Genomic DNA, 20,050 nt, shown 5'->3' with positions numbered 1-20,050 from the left:
AGATCTCAGTATACACAGTGCACTTTATGTAAGTTTACTTCAATTTGCATTTGCAAAATAATGAAGTCTTTCCTCATCCTCCCCAAATAGATGCAATTTGCCTGTTCTAGATCTCTAGAAAAATTCAATTTTGTTTCTTAAAGGTAATTATCAATTTTCCCTGCATTTCTGCTGTTTGTGATACTGTATAATTATCCATGCTATCATGTAATATGGCGCCATATTAATGGGGCATCAAGTCACACGGACTTGGGTTTAATCTTGTCTCTTCTGTGTACTGACTGTATGACCTTGGACAAATTACTTGGCTTCTCTAAGTGTTAGTTTCCTCACCTGTAAAATGAAGAAAATAACCCTGGGCTACATCATAAGGTTGCTGTGAGAATACAGGTAAAGAGTTTAATCTATAGTTTGTGATCAATTACCTATCATTATCAATATTATCAAATTGTGTCCTCCCCCCAACTCCACTAAAATCTAAATTGCACTTTTCTAGAAGGCAGAAGCCATAGCTCACCTTCTTTCGGATAGTTGACAATATGGTGAGTGCCTCCTATGTGTAAGGCATACATAAAGTAATTAATAAAATTTGTTGAATTAAAGATATTTTTCTATCCATTATATTCAAATTAAAAAAAAATTCTTCTATGTCTGGTTTCTCAAATAAGTTAACAGGCTACTTAAGGGCAGGTGGAAGTTCAAAAAATAAATGAACAAGCCATACTAAATAAAGTAGTAAATAGATAAGCATATGCTGAATATACATTTAAAATGAAAATCACTGTTCAGCAAATCCAAAACAAAATATTAAGACATTTTCAGATATAGTTAAAAAAGAAAAAAGTTTCCATTTTCAGGCAGCTGCCTGAGAAATGTACATAATACTTTTTTAAAACACTTAGTAAACAAAGATACAACATCTTTTTAAAAATTCTGGTCCCATCATTTAATGCGTGAAAAATGATTTCCTAATAATAATACAGGAAGCCAATCTAACATCAAGCATTTAAATCTATGAATCTCATCTGAAATATTTAACCCCTTGATAAAGATTATATAACTGGACATAGTTGAAAAATTATGGCATAAAATCTTCAGGACAAAGAGCTTATGAGTAGAAAATCAGTAACAAATACTTCATTATAAATAAGAGGCCATGATAACAATATTACTGTTTGATAGACATACTATATTTTTCTTTCCTACATTTTTATATATAGAAAGGTATGGGTGTTTTGCTCCTTTCTAATTTTGCTGGTGGAAGAAACTCAGAAACCAAAGGATAACAACAATGACTGATAACTAACAAGGACCTACTGTATAGCACAGAGAACTATACTCAATATTATTTTAATACCCTGTAAGGGAAAAGAACCTGAAAAAAAAGTGTATATATATATATATATATATATATATATATATATATATATATATATATAACTGAAACTAACACATTATCAACTATACTTCAATTAAAAAATTAATTTTAAAATGACTGTCTTTATAAAGAAAGATTTTCCTTTCTTTTTTTTTAAACCAATTATCATGGGGAAAATGGTCCAGGAGAATTAATATTCAAATGCTACCATAAAGTTCAAAAATATTTTTCACAGATGTCATGAGTCAAAGAGAATATGAACTACATTCTATAACTTTATTAAAAGTGTGGTTAAGAATCATGAAAATTTATCTACACTAAACACATACCCAGAGGAGTAAGCAGGAAGTTCTTAAAAAAGGAAGCTGGGACACCACTAATGCATGTCTGCTACTTACAGCCATTAAATGCAACCAGTTTTATCTGCTTTATATTTCAGTCACAGTATTCACCAAATAACCAGCATTATTCAAGCAAACAGTCTTCTAATTACCACTCCTGATGAATGAGATGAGATTACTGGTGATCATCTATTTGTCATAATCATTACCGTATTTAGTATGAAGCTGCAGTTCAGGGATCACCCTGTGGGACCTCATGGCTTGATCAATCAATTAAAGATTCCCAGATCTATACTTCTGCCTGGATGCTCCATACCCAAGACCGGTCTCTGTCCTATCTTGGTAAACAGTGCCATTATCTACTCAGGAGCTTCAAATTTGGGAGCTATTCTAGAGTCTTCCCTCTCCTATGTCTAATCAGTAAACAGAACTTAACTCTTTCTCTTCAAGATCTCACAGCTCAGTCTCCTCTTCTTCATTTCCCCCTACGTTACTGCTCAAGATCAAGCACCCCCCCACTCCGTATCTAGATTATGACTGCACTTGCCTCCTAATTTTCATGCCTCCCAGCCTCACCTCCCTCTAACCCCTCCTTTATCACATCTCTAGAGTAACTGTCCTAAAACTCAAATTTGCTCTTGTCATGGTTCCCTGAATTCACCATCCCCTCTTAAGCCTTGTCACCTATACAAATGCTGAACTCTGTCCGTGTTCTGCATAATGGTAGGCAAATTCTTAAAGAAACAGCTCAAGTTTCAACCATTTCCAGGAAGTTATCTCTGATTAAGTTTTCTGTCCCCCACCCAAATTTTCTAGCACTCACACACATGCTCATGTGTACACACACACACACACAGACACACTCCTTAGTTAACCACTCCACTGATGTACTACTCCCATAGCAACTTAGGCATTTATCACTATTATTGGACTCTTTCATCTGTGCATTCTCATTGCTTGGTATATAATAGACACACAGCAAATGTATTCAATCAAAGAAAGAATAATCTATTCTAGCTGTCTCTTTGCTCACCCTGCCCCCTCCACTCATTGTTCAACTCACTTCATACTGGCTCGCACCTGTATTAGTCCATTGAAAAAGCTCTCCAAAAGGTAACCAAAAATTTCTGCTAAATTGATTATTATAAAAATCCTTCTCTTGGCTTTCAGCAATGTCGACACTCCCATCTTCTTTAAACACTCCTCTCTTGGCTGTCCTGATACCACATTCTCCTGCCTATCCCTGGGCTCCAGCCCTCTTCTCAGTCACTAGAGCATACCAAGGTCCCTGCAAGCCAGTCTTTGCATACACAGTTCCCTCTGCCTAGAACACTCCACTACTCCTAATCTTCTCACATCCACTCTTACTGAAGCTTTAGATCAGCACTTCTCAAACTTTAATGAACACATAAATCACCTGGGGATCTTATTAAAATGCAGAGTCTGATGCAGTAGGTCTGGGGTGGGACCCAAGACTCTGCATTTCTAAGAAGCTCCCAGGTGATGCTCAAACAAACCATGGACCACATTTTGAATAGCAAGGTTTTATATCTCAGCTTAAAACAACTTTTTCAGGGAAACTTTCTGTGATTTCGCCTCACCTATACTCCTGACTTAGTCAAATGCCCACAATTCATACTGTCACTGTACTATGTAACTTTCCATGATAGCTTTTGCTTATCATTATAACCCACATTCATCCTCCTCCCTCTCAACCCCCTACTCCTATCTAGTGCCTGGCATGTTCATTTTTGAGAAATGAATGAACAATGTCTATTGAGTCAGCCCCTAACTTAGGCTGAGTCACTTCCCTTCGTGATGCTGCACACCAAAGGTTCACTGCCCTGAGCTCAGCTCCTGCAGAAATACAGCTCATCTGTGGTTAGTACTCTGAAAGATTTTCTATTCCTGCCAAGATTTACTCATTTGGGGTCTGCAGAGCTATGGCAGGAGAGTAATTAATTCCATATGTACTCGTTTTGCTACTCTAACAAGCTGGTTGGCCACAGTCTCCACATACAGTCTACTAGTACTCCAGATTTTCTTGTGCCAGGTATATAAGCAGCAGAGGAAAAAAAGCAAATCCTAGTTAATGTGGTCAGATCCAAATCTCCCACCCTGGTGTGAGGACTGGCACCAGGAAGGGTAGAGGCAGGAGGAAAAGACAAAAACTTTCAGTACATTCTGATTTTTTTCCATTAAAATTTCATTGTTTAGCTTCTCATAAAATTCATTTTTCCTTTACATTTAGGAAAATAAGTTTGACTAAAAATACTGTAGGAAAAATTATATAAGTTAATGGCTGGATACAACAGCTAGAACATTTGCATGAAATAAGTTGTGATGGGGAATATACTGGAAGAGCTTAATTGCATAAAACATGACAAATAGAAGCAATGCCACTGTTGCCAAGAGAACTGCCTGGAAAAAGTGCCAAAGCAAAACTAAAAATAAACAAATAAAACATAATTTGAGATAAACCCCAGGAATGTCATTTCGCTTGACTAATAAATACATAAAAATAATCATAGCACATAGTAACAAAAATAACAAGATCCTAATGCTTGATTAAAATATTAATCATATAATACCTTAGGGAAAACTATTGCTCTCTAAATAGAACGTTTCAAATACATTTCAGGGAAGAGATAATTTATTTTTAAATAGAATTTTTTTTTCTCAATTCTGTGTCATAAACGTATCAGTTTACTCAATTTAAAAAATGGTGATATTTTAAAAAACATATTATTTGTTTAAAATTTTTCATGTCATTTAATTGTATATCAGAAAGAGGTTGTTTTTCCTGAGTTGGGAGGAAGAGGGTGTGACTGACTCTCTGATAGATTAGTGCCCAAAATGTAAAACAGCCATAGTTTTATGGCATTTATAATTCACAGAACATATATAAACGATTTCTTGAAAAAGAACAAAGTTTTTAAATAGTGTTAACAGCTTGAATTTTTTTCAGTAATTTTACTGTGTACTGAATTTTACAGAAAGTACACAGAATTTTCTAAAAGTACAAATCTGGGAGAGTGCATTTCTTAGTCAAATTCTTCAAAATTTCAACTGATTTTCCAAAGCACACAACTGTCTTCACTTTATCTTAAAATAATGCATTTCCAGTTCTGTTTAAAACAAGTAATTATTTATCAACAAATAATTAAAATTTCATTAGATGATTAATTATTATCCCTAAAATGCATTGTTTCTGAATTTAGAATAACATTTACTCTGGTACTTTGCCTGATGCTAGATGTCATTTAAAATGAATTTAGTTTACACAATATCAAGCTTAGAGAATGGACAAAATGGGACACAGATTCATTCTACTGAACCTGTAGCTTCAAACAGAAGAACTTTCCGAGTGAATTACAAAATGTCTTTTAAAGTTTCAGCTATGGGAACAAGGTGTACTATTACTGTAACACTGTAATTATGGATTTGGGCATGCTTTCAAGCGTAGCCCATAAGATTTCCAGCCCAATAAACAGAATATTTACCAAGAAAACATAGCTCTGCTTAAAAATAAAAGTCAATGGAAAATAGGATTCACTTCATAAAATTCACACTGTAGCCAAATCTGATGGAAACTGACTATCACCTATTCCACAAAGGAAATAATATCTGCACACACGAGAATGAATAGCAATAACACCACCAAAGAAAACTTAGGCACACACAATTCTTGCCACAAAGAATACTCTTTCTTAAAAGAAAAAAAAAAAGAACAAACAAAAAAATGAAAATAATTGATTGGGTGAGGTTGGGGACATGGGAAGAGCAGTAAAAGAAAAGTAACTACAAAGCCCTACCAAGGAGGTAAAGCCCATGCTCAATTTTTGTCAACTGGCATAGTGATGTTCTTTATAGCAATTCTTCTACTGACCCAGAATCAAAATCATACACATGCATTTAGCTGTTGTTAAACATGGCATGGCTATATAATATTCCATCACTTGATGTACTATAGTTTTATTTAACTAATACTCTCTTAAAGGATATTTGACTTGTGTCCATTTGTTTTTATAAGTAATGCTGAAATAAACATCCTTGGATACAAGTCTTTTTCTGTACTTCTATTTCTCTAGGATGGTTTAGGATCTTTAGGATGATCATTCAGGATCCAGCAGGAAAACAGAAACCACAACAGTTATTTTAGCAGAGAGAATTTAATATAGGGAACTGGTTAAAAAGGTTTGGAAGTCTGCAAAGGCTAAAAGGGATCACAGAGGTGAGAAGAAATAGTAAATGCATGAAGCAACTAACTCTAGGGCTGAAGGAACAAAGGAAAGAAGTTGGTTTGTTAGAAACTTAGACACTTAGAGGCCCCTCACTGAGTTGAGATGGTTTGTTCATAGGAGGGAAGAGGAATGTTCATTAAAAAGACATTCTGGGGCTTCCCTGGTGGCGCAGTGGTTGAGAGTCCGCCTGCCGATGCAGGGGACACGGGTTCGTGCCCTGGTCTGGGAAGATTCCACATGCCGCGGAGCGGCTGGGCCCGTGAGCCATGGCCGCTGGGCCTGTGTGTCCAGAGCCTGTGCTCCGCAACGGGAGAGGCCACAACAGTGAGAGGCCCGCGTACTGCAAAAAAAAAAAAAACAAAAAACAAAAAACAAAAAAGACATTCTGAAAGGAAGAGGAAATGCCTGACATTCCTTTTCTCCATCTCCCCTTCAACTTAAAACAAACAACATGTAACTCTTATGTGCTTCAGTAAAATAATCCAAACAAATACATGAAAAGTAAAGGAATTTTGCCACCATAAATGCTGAAACCCACCAAAATTCTGTAGTGATCTGGAAAGCAGTTTAAAAAGAACATATGATATAAAAACTGGGCTTTACAGTGGCCATCATTATCTCAAGTAAAGGAAAAAGAAAATACATAGGAATTAGGGGAAAAAAATTATACCAGAACATTCTTCAGTTGTAAAAGTCATTCCAAGTCAGTCTCAATGTTTAAATTATAGGGGTTGGTGGACTGGCTGGTTTGAAGCAGCAGAGTTTTCTGTGTGCTCAAGGATGTATGATTGTGCACACAGTATGATATCTTCTACTGATGCCTGACTGTTTCAGAAAGTAAAAGCAAGGAGACTGAAAGACATAGATGGAACTCGGCAAGAACCAGCACTGGGCATCAGCAGCCAGTTCACTCAGATTACGAGGGTTTTAATCCCTCTGAAGTCCTAATATAGTTCACATAACCTGACTTCATAAAGCACAAAGAACTGACTGAAAAATTCATTTCAGCAGACTTGCTGACTACTTCCACCGAACAATTAGCTGTCAGGTGCCTAAATAAAGGAGCAAAGCCAACTAGCTTCACTGTATAAGCAGCACCAAATTACTCAAAACCAGATGGGTGTAATGTACAGAACAGCTGAAAGGGAAGCTCGCTATCTTCCAGGCAACTCTGACAGACCTGCCAACGGCACTTAGCTCCATAGTAAACCATCCTCCAGGTCAGCAGGAAGCTCATTATGGGCTGACAGTCCAGGAGACAAGCACTTTGCAGAATGCTCCCCTAGTAATTTCCTGTGTGAAAAGCTCACTGCTGTTCCTGCATTCCTCAGAGTGCATTTCTTCTCATCTCCGAGGATGTTGCTCTTCCACAGGAAGAGGAAGGAACCAGTTGTTACTGGGTGTGTGGGCTGAGGCTGTCGGGCATTTTCTGCACGCCTCAGTTTCAACTGTGGGAACTGGGGATGTGGCTTAGATTCCCAGGCCTGTGACAGTCCAGATGACTGCAGCAGTTTAGAAATACAGTAGCGCAGGAAGTTGGAAGGCAGAAATAATACCTGGAACATCAAAACCTCCAGTTCCCAGAAATGTGCTAATTTTCTAAAGGAAATTAAAAAACGTATTTAGTCTGTTGGGCTCCCAAATAGCATGTTTTATAAAATCCTTTTGTAGAGTTCTCTCTCTCTTTACATTTCATAAAGAAAAGTTTAAGTCCTAAATCACTTTTGTCAACAGGTTATAAAGACCAGTTTCACTGCATAAATTTTTAACTAGGACTATGCTTAAAAATTTACTTAGTATAAAATTTTTGGTAAAAGGAAACACTCATTAATGTAAGCTTTCTTTCTCGGTGACCTTGAAACTTAAAGGGAATGAGGCTCAAATTAGTTAAGTCGTTAAGGATAGTTAAATCAAACATTTGGGACTTATGATTATTATGATTTTTATCAAAAAGTATATTTTATTTGGAGGAAAAAAGAAACCCTCTGACCCACACTATTACTCTCTTTTTACAATTGTACTATCTTAGTAAATCAGCTTTAAAAAAAAAGCCACATTCCTTTAACAGACTAAAAGTTTTAGTTGCTTGTTTTTTTTTCTATAATCCCCAAAACACATTTTTTTTTTAAAGGTCAGCTATCACATTCACAACTGTTGGTAGTTCTTATAACATATAGGTCATGATGTACTTCTAAAGCAAGGATGCAACGAATTTGGAAATCGTCTCTTCCTCTCTAATGTTTTCTCTATCTCTAAAATAACTTGTATCTGAAAAAACCATAAATGTGTTTTCTATTCTAAAGGGTGAGAGATTTGTGGAAGTGTATTTCTTCTTATTTACTTGTTAGTTTTATCATGTATGTCTTATTTTTTAAATGCTTTGACAATTTAATTACTTTATCTCTTTCAATTTCAAAGGGTAATGTTTTAAAATTATTTCTCAGCCCTGATAAGAATTCATCTTTTACTCCTACTAAGCATCTTAACTTTTTGAGACACTGGATTTAAAAAAAAAAAAAAAAAAGAATCACTGTATCTCACTTGACATATTCACTATCATTTGAAATTAAGACTAAATGAGGATAAAAAAATATGAGGATAAAAAAAGAGGATAATAAAATGAGGATAAACTGTGGAAAGCACCTCTGTGTACAGTCCATAGGCGGATTTTACAAATGCCTGTGTTCATTTTCTTTCAAACACTTCGAGTGGGAGCAGGAGAAAAGTCCCGAGGGCCACTGAACTGATGTCTAAAGATACCATGAACACGTCTGTTTCCTAAAGCTTAGCAAGCAACAACGTTACAAACATATCTAGTTTCAGAAATCATATGCCCCGAATTTACAAATCAAATGCTACCTTATAAACTGTTGCAAAGTTCAAACACTTAAAAAAGAATTTCACCTACCTCCAAATTTAGAAGCTGTTTATAGGTAAATGCAGGAATGTTAGCATACAGAAAAGCAGTATAAGCAGGTTTGCACAACATGATTTTTATTGATTTTCCTGGAAAGGTAAATGAGGTATCTGGGGACAATGCATCACATATTGCCATTTTACACTTTCAAGTTACAAATTTTAGTTTTGAACATTTAGGTTTCATACACTGTGTTCTTTCAAGTAAGTCTTTCCAAATCTTTGCTTACATAAGCAGTTAGGAACTGGAATAGCTCTGAACTGGTTACGCAATGTTGTCTAGTAACCAGGACGAATTGTTGCCACAACAACCATGGAGATATCCTCTCTGCAGCTGTAAGTTTACTCTTTGTATGTCCTTTTATTTTATCAATATATCAATATTTTTCAGAGAGCATATATCATATGACAATCTCCATGAAAGTGGATAACTTTTTTCTTCCTAAAAATAGGCTGATGCGACAGCCTTTCCAAAAGGGAAACCAATAAACATCGCTGAAAAATGCAAACCTAAAGGACACCTAGGAAGGAGGACTATGTTTTACCACTGTGGTTCTCAAAGTCACAGAAACAGCACAGCCTCTCTTGCTTTGATTCAGCTGATCACCTTCCTAATCCCAGAAAAGAAGATAGGAAAATCACAAATCTTTTTTTCTCTCAGCAACCCCTCTGGCCAAATGATGCTGAGCCAGGAGATAAGCTGGGCCACCCTGAGATTACTCAGGGCTGCGCCTTACTATCCCTGGGGAAAGGAAACAGGGAATCCCACAGCGGACATCCAGTCCATCGGCTCCACCTTCAAAATACATCCAGAATCAGATCGCTTAACACCACCTCCTCTGTTACGGCCCTGGATCAAGCCACTTCTGCCTTCTGTCTGATGATTTCATTAGCTTCCGAACTGGTCTCTTTGCTCCCCTCCACCATCACCCCCAGCTGATTCTCAACACAGTAGCCAGAGTGACCCTGTTAAAACACTCATGAGATTATGCCCCTTTCTCTGCAGGAAACCCTCCAGTGGCGGCTCCTCACTCCCAATCTGGCCTTCCAGCACTGCTCCCATGGCCTGGAGTACCTTCCCAGATAGTCATCTAACTTGTTCACGTCATTCCTTCAGTTCCTTCCACAAATGTCACCTTTCACATGACTCTTGTCCTGGCCGTACTATCTAAATGCACCCTTCTTCCTACCTAACTTCGGTGCTATTTACACCTTTGCATTGTTTCCGTCTACTATACTATATGGTCTACTTTTTTTAAAGCTGTGAATTGCTTGTCTCCTCCTCTAGAATATACAATGTAGGCTTCTCTGGGGCAGGTATATTTTGTTACTCAAGAAGTACTGATTGAGAGCTAAAAATGTGTGTGAGTAGGTATGCTCCCAGCATCCTACCACATCTGCTATCCATTGAGTTAGGCAACGCAGAGACTCCAGATTAGACTGCTGCACTTTTATTTCCATGCTACGTATTGTATTTTCAATTACTTCTAAGGCATCTACTTATACCTTGCTTTCCCCACCTGGAATGTCTCTATCAAAATCCTACCCATCTTCGGTCAGGTCAAGAACTGGTCAAATGTTTTCTGCTAGAGAAGTCTTCTAGTTTCCTCTAGCCCATTCATGACCTTTTCTGAATCCTTCTGTTAACAACCTTTCCTTTGACAATCATATACCCTTAGCATCTAGTATCTTGAAACTGCCACTTACTTCTTACACTGTTATTTCTCTCTGGCTTGGCTGTAAGTTTCTTGAGGTGAGGCGGCCAGCTTGACATCCTGTCTTCAGTATATCATATGATGCCTCCATGCAGTGTGGCTTTAAATATTTGACTGATGGAGCAAGAAAAGACTGTAGACCTTGATTTTCTTCTATGATATAACTTCAGCTTCTCAGTTTATTGTAAATAATTAATTTAACCTGAAAACTGTCCCTAATTCTAAAGAAAGGCATAAATACTACATTCATACTCTACACAGTTGCCAGAGTAAAGACAAGGACACTCTGAGTTCTCTGAGTCCAGTGCTTTGAGTCAATCAGTAATACTAGCAAGATCATCAATTTCATTATGTTCATTTGTTGGACAAATAGTAATAAAATACATCAAAACCTAGGAATATAGTTTACCTAAAAATAACAATTTTAATAATCCTAGAGTATTTTAAATAAGCTCTGTTTAGTTAGTATTTAAAAAAACACCACTTTATATAAGGACACAGAAGAGAAATTACTGTCTTATTTGCCTTTGGGGAGAGAGGAGCTGAGGATGTAGCCACACCACATGTGCTAATGCTAAATGCCTTGTACAATTTTGATGACAAAACCTTCGTCTATTTCTAATAGAATAAATGAAAACATTAAAAGACTCAATGGGAATCTTGAACTAAATAATCTTTAGAAGATCAGCAAATAGCAAGAGACAACATAATTGGAATAAGATTCAGAAATTTGAGATCGACATTTTTAAACTATGTCTATGTGACAGCCAGTATATCCCTTTACAGAAACTTTTTTTTTTTTTTTACAACAAAGCTTTAAAAATGCAGATTGGGAACAGCTTACTTTGATCCCGAAATATTGTATCAAATTTCCTGCCTGGCATTAGAGACACAAGTGCAAGCCACAAAGATACCAACTGTTACACTGTATGCCATAATTTCTTCTCTGTTGTAAGAAGGCATCAGAGCATAGATATCAATACACTTAGATCTAGAAATCATCCTGAATGTAATATTAAATCAAGTCAAAACAGGAACAGAAGCCAACTATTTCTTACACCATAAAAAACCTGCTTTTATCCTAAGAAATTTCACAAACAGTTTTAAAGAGTAACCTTTTTACATCTCATCTTGATGAAAATGAATTTCTAAAGAAACTTTCTTCCAGTCTGCAAAAACCAAACAAACAAATCCCCAAAATAAACAGCAACCACAATAACAAAAACCAAAACCATCTGTAAATACTGCTTTTTTTTCTTCCAATACTTCTCTGTGTCTTTTCATTATAATTACATGTAAAGTTCACACCACAATAGTGCTTCATGCCAGAATAGAAACAAATCTCCTTTACATTTATGTTTGATTTGTTGTGCAGAAGCAAAAGCAAAGCAGCCGATACAGATTAAGAATTACCACTAGATTAATGGAAAGGCAAACAATTACAGTGATTACACTTTAGTTTTCTAACCACTTATCTATCAATGAGCTAAAAGAAAGACACATACATTGAAAATTTAAAGGAAAGCTCTTTAAAGATACTCTTTATAAAAATCTAAATGCTTCATGAATATCTGTCTTCAGAAAATGTGTCAGTAAAATAAATAAAATCAGGAGTCCTTATGTCTTGCCAGGAGGCAAGCAGCTATCTTCCAGATTGTAAAAAAAATCTAAGGGGGACATCATTAGCCTAATTCCAAACCAACTTATAGCAAACAAGTTTTTGTTTTGTTTGTTTTATTTTTATGTAGCATCAAGCACACAACTCAAAGTAACAGTGGAGTCTTCCTTTTAATGCTTATGCGTGGGGCTGAACCATGGGAAATCACTGATATGTATTAGATCGTTTTTGCCTACAAAATGGCAATATCATATAATTCAGCCTAATAGTATCCCTTATGTGGGTAATAACTGTACTCTTCAGTCTTATTATTCTGCTTTGTAACACAACTGCAAACGTGTCACATGTTTATTATTAAAAATTGTCTTCCCTGTAGAGAACAGACTTGTGGTTGCCAAGGGGGAGGGGGGGAATGGACTGAGAGTCTGGGGTTAGCAGATGCAAACTATTACATATAGAATGGGTACACAACAAGGTCCTACTATATAGCACAGGGAACTATATTCAATATCCTGAGATAAACCATAGTGGAAAAGAATATGAAAAAGAATTATATATATGTATAACTGAATTACTTTGCTGTACAGCAGACATTAACACAACATTGTAAATCAACTATATTTCAATTAAAAAAACAAAAAAAGAATTGTCTTTTTGAAATCCCGCGTACCCTGTATTCCCGAGTTAGGGTTCTATAACATGGACACTTGACTTTGGCACTTCTGCATTACCATCCAGGGACAGACACCCTGCTATCGCTTGCTAGGTGGCACTTATGCCCACCTCCATAGCACACTACTGAGAACACATGGATTCCTCAGGTCATGAGGTTTTGCAAATTTCAAAGGGTAATGGCAGGGAGAGTGAGTCTCAAAGCTCTGATCAAAGATTTTTGATGATCTCTGATATCTTCTAGGCCAGAAACACCCAATTTTAGTCTACCAACTACCTCACAAGAAGGCAGCACATCTCAAAAACCACCTACCTTTTGCTCCTCTCACCAGTGGGGCAAAAACCCAACTCACCAGAATTTGTAAGTTTCAACAGTGAGACTTTTGAGTAATTCATTGAACATAAGTATTGAGCACCTACTATAAGCTAAGCACTGTGGCAAGAATTCGATGTCTAGTTAATTTTTTTTTTTTTTTTTTTTTTTTGCGGTATGCAGGCCTCTCACTGTTGTGGCCTCTCCCGTTGCGGAGCACTTGCTCCACGGCATGTGGGATCTTCCCAGACTAGGGCTCAAACCCGTGTCCCTTTCTTTGGCAGGCGAATTCTTAACCACTGCACCACCAGGGAAGTCCTCCCATTTGTTCTTATAACTAGTTTTGCCCTGACTAGCAGAATTGATGGCAGAAATAATCTGCTTTGCAAAGATTAAGCAGACTCAAATTGAAATGCTAAAACTCTCAATTTTTGAAGTAAATAGTAAATAAATTATATGTATGAAATTTTTAAAAACAAAATTGCAAGTGTTAGAAATACTTCTTAATTTCTGGATTATCCTTCAAGAGAGACGAACAAAGGGAAATGATTGCTTTTCTTACACCTTCTAAGGAGACTAGACGTAAGTTTAGCACCTCTGAAAGGCAATTACCAAAGAAGGAAATCTGTTCTGTGACAGCAAGTGAAATGTCACATGGGTGGCACCTTAACGGGAGATGAGACGGTATGGATTCTACTGAGCTCAAGGTCCTCAAATTGAAGCTTTTCTAGAAATTGGTACTGCTCCCCCTTGTGGTTATTTAGACACATTGTAAATATGACTTTTGTACAAGGTTTTTTCTATGCTAAGGTGTTAGGCTATTTAGCCCATTTTTTATGTTCTCTCTCACACACTTTTTTTTTTTTTTTTTTTGTGGTACACGGGCCTCTCACTGTTGTGGCCTCTCCCGTTGCGGAGCAACAGGCTCCGGACGCACAGGCTCAGCGGCCATGGCTCATGGGTCCAGCCACTCCGTGGCATGTGGGATCTTCCCGGACTGGGGCACGAACCCGTATCCCCTGCATCGGCAGGCAGACTCTCAACCACTGTGCCACCAGGGAAGCCCTCCCACACACTTTTTAAGGAAAATGGATTGTGCCAAACAATTAAATACCATTTAAATGCCAAAGAAAACTTACTGTGGTAGAATCAAAAGAAAGGATGTCCACAACAGGGGGAGTAGAGGTCTGCAAATCGACTACATCAAGCTTTGGATTAATCTGTATATATACATTAAAAAAAGTTAATATTAGATTTTTATACCATAGGAAAGTGGATGCCATTTCTAATAATCTAGAGGGTATTTCCTAATATATTCTAAAATGAAAATATCCATATATTAGCATGGATACAAAAATTTTAAATAAAATATTAGCCTATCAAATCTAACAATATATAAGAAAAGATCATTGTGAGCAAGTTGAATTTATCCCAGGAATAAAAAGTTGCTTTTACATTAGAAAATCAATGGGATTCACCTATTAAGGGATTTTAAAAATAAAATGAAATGACCCACCTCAAAAGATGCAGAAAAAAATCCTAGCCAGTTCAGTAAGACAAGAAAAGGAAATAAAAGCATTATGATGTAAGAATTAGAACAGAAGAAATAAAAATTGTCATTCATATATAATTATCTATAAAGAAATCCCAAAAGAATCTACTGCTGAATCATTAAAACTAAGAGAGTTTACTAGATCCAAAATTGATATACAAAGTCAATTACCTGTCTGTACTTCAGCTCACAGAAAATGTAAATTTTTAAAAATCATAATTTATAATGCCATAGAAATTTTTAAATACATCAGGAAAAAACCCCAAAAATGCATATGACCTTTAAAAAAAAATCTCATATAAAGACATTAAAGAAGTCTTTAAAAAATAGGAAGCAATCCGATAAAGAGTTCAGAAGCAAAGCCCTGTATATATGGAAAACAAATACAAAGGAAAAATGGTGCCACAAATCAATAGAGGAAGGATGACTTGTACCTAAGAAAATGGGCTCACTAAATAGACCCCTGCCTAATACTACATACAAAGATGGACAGCAGATAAATTATAAACCTAAATGGTATGTTAAAACTACAAAGTTAGTAGAAGTTAATGTGTAAGAATATCTTTCTGACCCAGGGTAGAGAAGAATATCTTAAAAGCTGCAAAAGTAAAACCATAAGGCAAAAACTAAATAAATTTAAAAAAAATTGATCCATCTGTTTGCCCCAAAATTAAGGATTTCTGTTTAACAATGGTTACCACAAAGTTAACAATCAGATAATGGAATAGGAGGAGATATTATATCTGAAACTGAAAAAGGACAAATACCTAAAATATATAAGAAAAACCTACAAATCAATGTGAAAAGAAGAGCAATCCTAAGGAAAAAATTACAGAAAACCTAACAGTTATCTAGAATATGAAGAGATTTTCAGAAACATTAGTAGTAATTAGAAAAGGGATGATTAAAGCAAAATACTGCTTAACACCTACAAGACTGCAAAAGCTAGAAAGCTCAATGATGCTGACATTGTTTAGAGCAACACTGTAATGGCAAAAACGGAAACAAACCACAGTCTTGCAGAAACTAACACAACATTGTAAATCAACTATATGTCAATAAACAGTAAATTAATTAGAAAAACAAACCACAATCAGAAATCCCCACCTGTTTATCAACAGTAGAATAAATGTATAATCATGGGAATTACTACCGTAGTAAATTCACTGAAATCCTATACAGCTGTGAAAAGGAATGAAATACAACTATGTGCAACAACATATGAATGTATGAATTCAGAATCCATGCACATGAATCTCAGGATTTTAATGCTAAATAAAGGAGGCTATAGTAAAATATATGCAGTATGATTCCATTTATATAAAGTTTAAAACTATCCAAAATGAAAAAAAATCTCATTACTGATTCAATCATAAATAGTAAAATTTGAAAGAAAAGCAAGGGAATAATTAGAGTGGTGACTACTTCTGAGGGAGATTATTTCAGAATTCAGAAAAACAAAAAGGGAAAGAAACCACATGATCACCATTTATTTACTAAACATTATGAATACAAAGAAGTAAACAAAGGGCAAGAGAGAGAGCAGAACTTGGTATCAAATAAATGCTACCAGCAAAAAGCATACTGATGAACCTCAAAGGAGAAACTTGACTGAGCACTTAGTGAGAAAGGCTTCCCGTGGAGGAAACAGAGCTTGTGATGGCTCCTTTAGAAAAGGTTTATAAAACAAAAGCAAAAAGAGAGAGACAGAGATGAGGTTACAAGCCTCCCTGAGCATAGAGGCAGAATGCTGACACGATACTGCTGCACAGGGCAGCGACAAGAGAGGGTGGCAAGGGTCAAATTGTGAGGGGTGAAGGAATTTGGGAAGGCACAGAAAAACTGGAGGCTAAAATGTGCTTTAGAAAGATCAATCTGACAGGAACATGTGGAGTATCAAGAATAAAGTAGGGGTTAACAGTGAGGACAACACTGCAACAGTCAGGGACTGTGGTAAGAGGAGTGGAATTATTGTAACAGCACTTATCAAGTTTGATGGGTACAGCTGTAGTTTTGGAAATATTAATAAGCATTTATATCTATCCAGCCACTTGTGTCAGAAGTAGAGGTGTATACTCCCAATAATCCCCACACTGCAGTAAAGAAGGAATTAGAACCATGTAGGACTATCTGCTTGGCCCACCAACACCTATGTTTCTTTCTGGCCATTCCACAGAGCAGAACGCACAACCTTCTTCCTATCAGCTCCAGAGTCCAGAGTTGAGGCAAAGATAAGAAACTTGAGGCTGACTCGCTTTCTTTTTAATCTTGGGTGAGCTGTCCAGAAAGAGTGCTTGCAGACACATTATTCTCATTTATCTACTGCCACCTAGTGTAGATATGAAATTGTTTACCAATGAAAAATACAATCTGGTTTTGCCATCTGAAACTGGAATTGCTCAAAAAACCACTAAATCACATGGAAATGGTCAGCATTTCTCATAGAGAAATCCTTGAGCTTCTACGAGCTGGGAAACTTTTGATGTAACAATATTTTACTGTATTGTACTACAGTTGCTGCCATATACATTAAATGGAGCAGGAAATTCTTACTAAGTAAAAGTTTACAGTCTTCTCTGCAAAGAAAATATGCTGAGGCAGTGACACTTACAGTTGAGTTCTTTGCAAGCTAACCTCCATGAATATTAACAGTACTATCTCTCCATTTTTATTAAAGGAAAGAACGCTTCAATAACTACAGTTGCCTTGAAATGGGGTTGGCTGCCTTATGAGAGGCTGAGTTCTCCATCACCAAACAAGGGATTCATGCATGAGGGAGGGTTAGTATACACGACCTCACCAATACCATCCCACTCTGAGGTTCTGGTGTATCCATCATACTGAGGAGTCCATGAGCACAAACCCTGCTCTGACAAATTCTGAAGGGCAAGAAATATGCCCATCTTGTTCACTGTTGCACACTCTAAAGCTAGTACGATGTCCAATATCTGTTAACAGGATGAGATTAACTTTTTATTCTACTGAAGCACTGCATCAAAATAGTTAAAGGTACAGAATGGAACCAGAGTGACTGGGTTGGAATTCTCATGTTGTTACTTACTAGCTTTAAGATTTAATTCACAGACTAGGAACCAAGATGGCAGAGTAGAAGGACGTGCTCTCACTCCCTCTTGTGAGAACACCAGAATCAAAACTAGCTGCTGGACAGTCATCAACAGGAAGACACTGGAACTCACCAAAAAAGATACCCCACATCCAAAGACAAAGGAGAAGCCACAATGAGACGGTAGGAGGGGCGCAATCACAGTAACATCAAATCCCATAACTGCTGGGTGGGTGACTCACAGACTGGCGAACACTTATACCACAGAAGTCCACCCGCTGGAGTGAAGGTTCTGGGCCCCACGTCAGGCTTCCCAACCTGGGGGTCCGGCAATGGGAGGAGGAATTCCTAGAGAATCAGACTTTGAAGGCTAGTGGGATTTGACTGCAGGACTTCAACAGGACTGCGGGAAACAGAGACTCCACTCTTGGGGGACACACACAAAGTAGTGTGCACATCAGGACCAAGGGGAAGGAGCAGTGACCCCAGGGAAGACTGAACCAGACCTACCTGCTAGTGTTGGAGGGTCTCCTGAAGAGGTGGGGGGTGGCTGTGGCTCACCATGGGGACAAGGACACTGGCAACAGAAGTTCTGGGAAGTACTGCTTAGCGTGAGCCCTCCCAGAATCTGTCATTAGCACCACCAAAGAGCCCAGGTAGGCTCCAGTGTTGTGTTGCCTCAGGCCAAACAACCAACAGGGAGGGAACCCAGCCCCACCCATCAGCAGTCAAGCAGATTAAAGTTTTACTGAGCTCTGCCCACCAGAGCAACAGTCAGCTCCATCTACCACCAGTCCCTCCCATCAGGAAACTTGCGCAAGCCTCATAGATAGCTTCATCCACCAGAGGGCAGCCAGCAGAAGCAAGAAGAACTACTGTCCTACAGCCTGTGGAACGGTAACCACATTCACAGAAAGATAGACAAGATGAAAAGGCAGAGGGCTATGTACCAGATGAAGGAACAACATAACCTCCCAGAAAAACAACGAAATGAAGCAGAGATAGGCAACCTTCCAGAAAAAGAATTCAGAATAATGATAGTGAAGATGATCCAGGACCTCAGGAAAAGAATGGAGGCAAAGATCGAGAAGATGCAAGAAATGTTTAACAAAGACCTAGAAGAATTAAAGAACAAACAAACAGAGATGAACAATACAATAACTGAAATGAAAATTACACTACAATGAATCAATAGCAGAATAACTGAGGCAGAAGAACAGATGAGTGACCTTGAAGACAGAATGGTGGAATTCACTGATGTGGAACAGAATAAAGAAAAAAGAATGAAAAGAAATGAAGACAGCCTAAGAGACCTCTGGGACAACATTAAACTCAACAACATTCGCATTATAGGGGTCCCAGAAGGAGAAGAGAGAGAGAAAGGAGCCAAGAAAATATTTGAAGAGATTACAGTCGAAAACTTCCTTAACATGGGTAAGGAAATAGCCACCCAAGTCCAGGAAGCACAGAGAGTCCCATACAGGATAAACCCAAGGAGAAACACGCTGAGACACATAGTAATCAAACTGGCAAAAATTAAAGACAAAGAAAAATTATTGAAAGCAGCAAGGGAAAAATGACAAATACCATAGAAGGGAGCTTCCATAAGGTTAACAGCTGATTTCTCAGCAGAAACTACAAGCCACAGGGGAGTGGCATGATATACTTAAAGTGATGAAAGGGAAGAACGTACAACCAAGGTTACTCTACCCAACAAGGACCTCATTCACATTAGATGCAGAAATCAAAAGCTATACAGAGAAGCAAAAGCTAAGAGAATTCATCACCACCAAACCAGCTCCGCAACAAATGCTAAAGGAACTTCTCTAAGTGGGAAACACAAGAGAACAAAAGGACCTACAAAAGCAAACCCAAAACAATTAAGAAAATGGTCATAGGAACATACATATCGATAATTACCTTAAACGTGAATGGATTAAATGCTCCAACCAAAAGACACAGGCTTGCCGAATGGATAGAAAAACAAGACCCATCTATGTGCTGTCTACAAGAGACCCACTTCAGACCTAGGGACATATACAGACTGAAAGTGAGGGGATGGAAAAAGATATTCCATGCAAATGGAAGTCAAAAGAAAGCTGGAGTAGCAATACTCATATCAAATAAAATAGACTTTAAAATAAAGAATGTTACAAGAGACAAGGAAGGACACTACATAATGATCAAGGGATCAATCCAAGAAGAAGATATAACAATTATAAATATATATGCACTCA

General features: G+C 37.3%; 1 protein-coding gene across 2 annotated transcripts in view; it reads right to left on the bottom strand.

The window, feature by feature from the left end:
* Positions 1–20,050, bottom strand: part of POC1B (POC1 centriolar protein B) — a 104,531-nt gene that overhangs the window by 25,202 nt on the left and 59,279 nt on the right. For both annotated transcript variants that reach the window (XM_060165033.1, XM_060165034.1), the window contains one exon: positions 14,337–14,417. In XM_060165033.1, coding sequence (XP_060021016.1) covers positions 14,337–14,417 — 81 coding nt within the window. The remainder of the gene's footprint in view (positions 1–14,336; positions 14,418–20,050) is intronic.

This window comes from Lagenorhynchus albirostris, chromosome 11, assembly GCF_949774975.1.
Source record: "Lagenorhynchus albirostris chromosome 11, mLagAlb1.1, whole genome shotgun sequence".
Lineage (NCBI taxonomy): Eukaryota > Metazoa > Chordata > Mammalia > Artiodactyla > Delphinidae > Lagenorhynchus > Lagenorhynchus albirostris.
The sequence above is the reverse complement of the archived record's forward strand: the minus strand, read 5'-3'. Positions and strand labels throughout refer to the sequence as shown.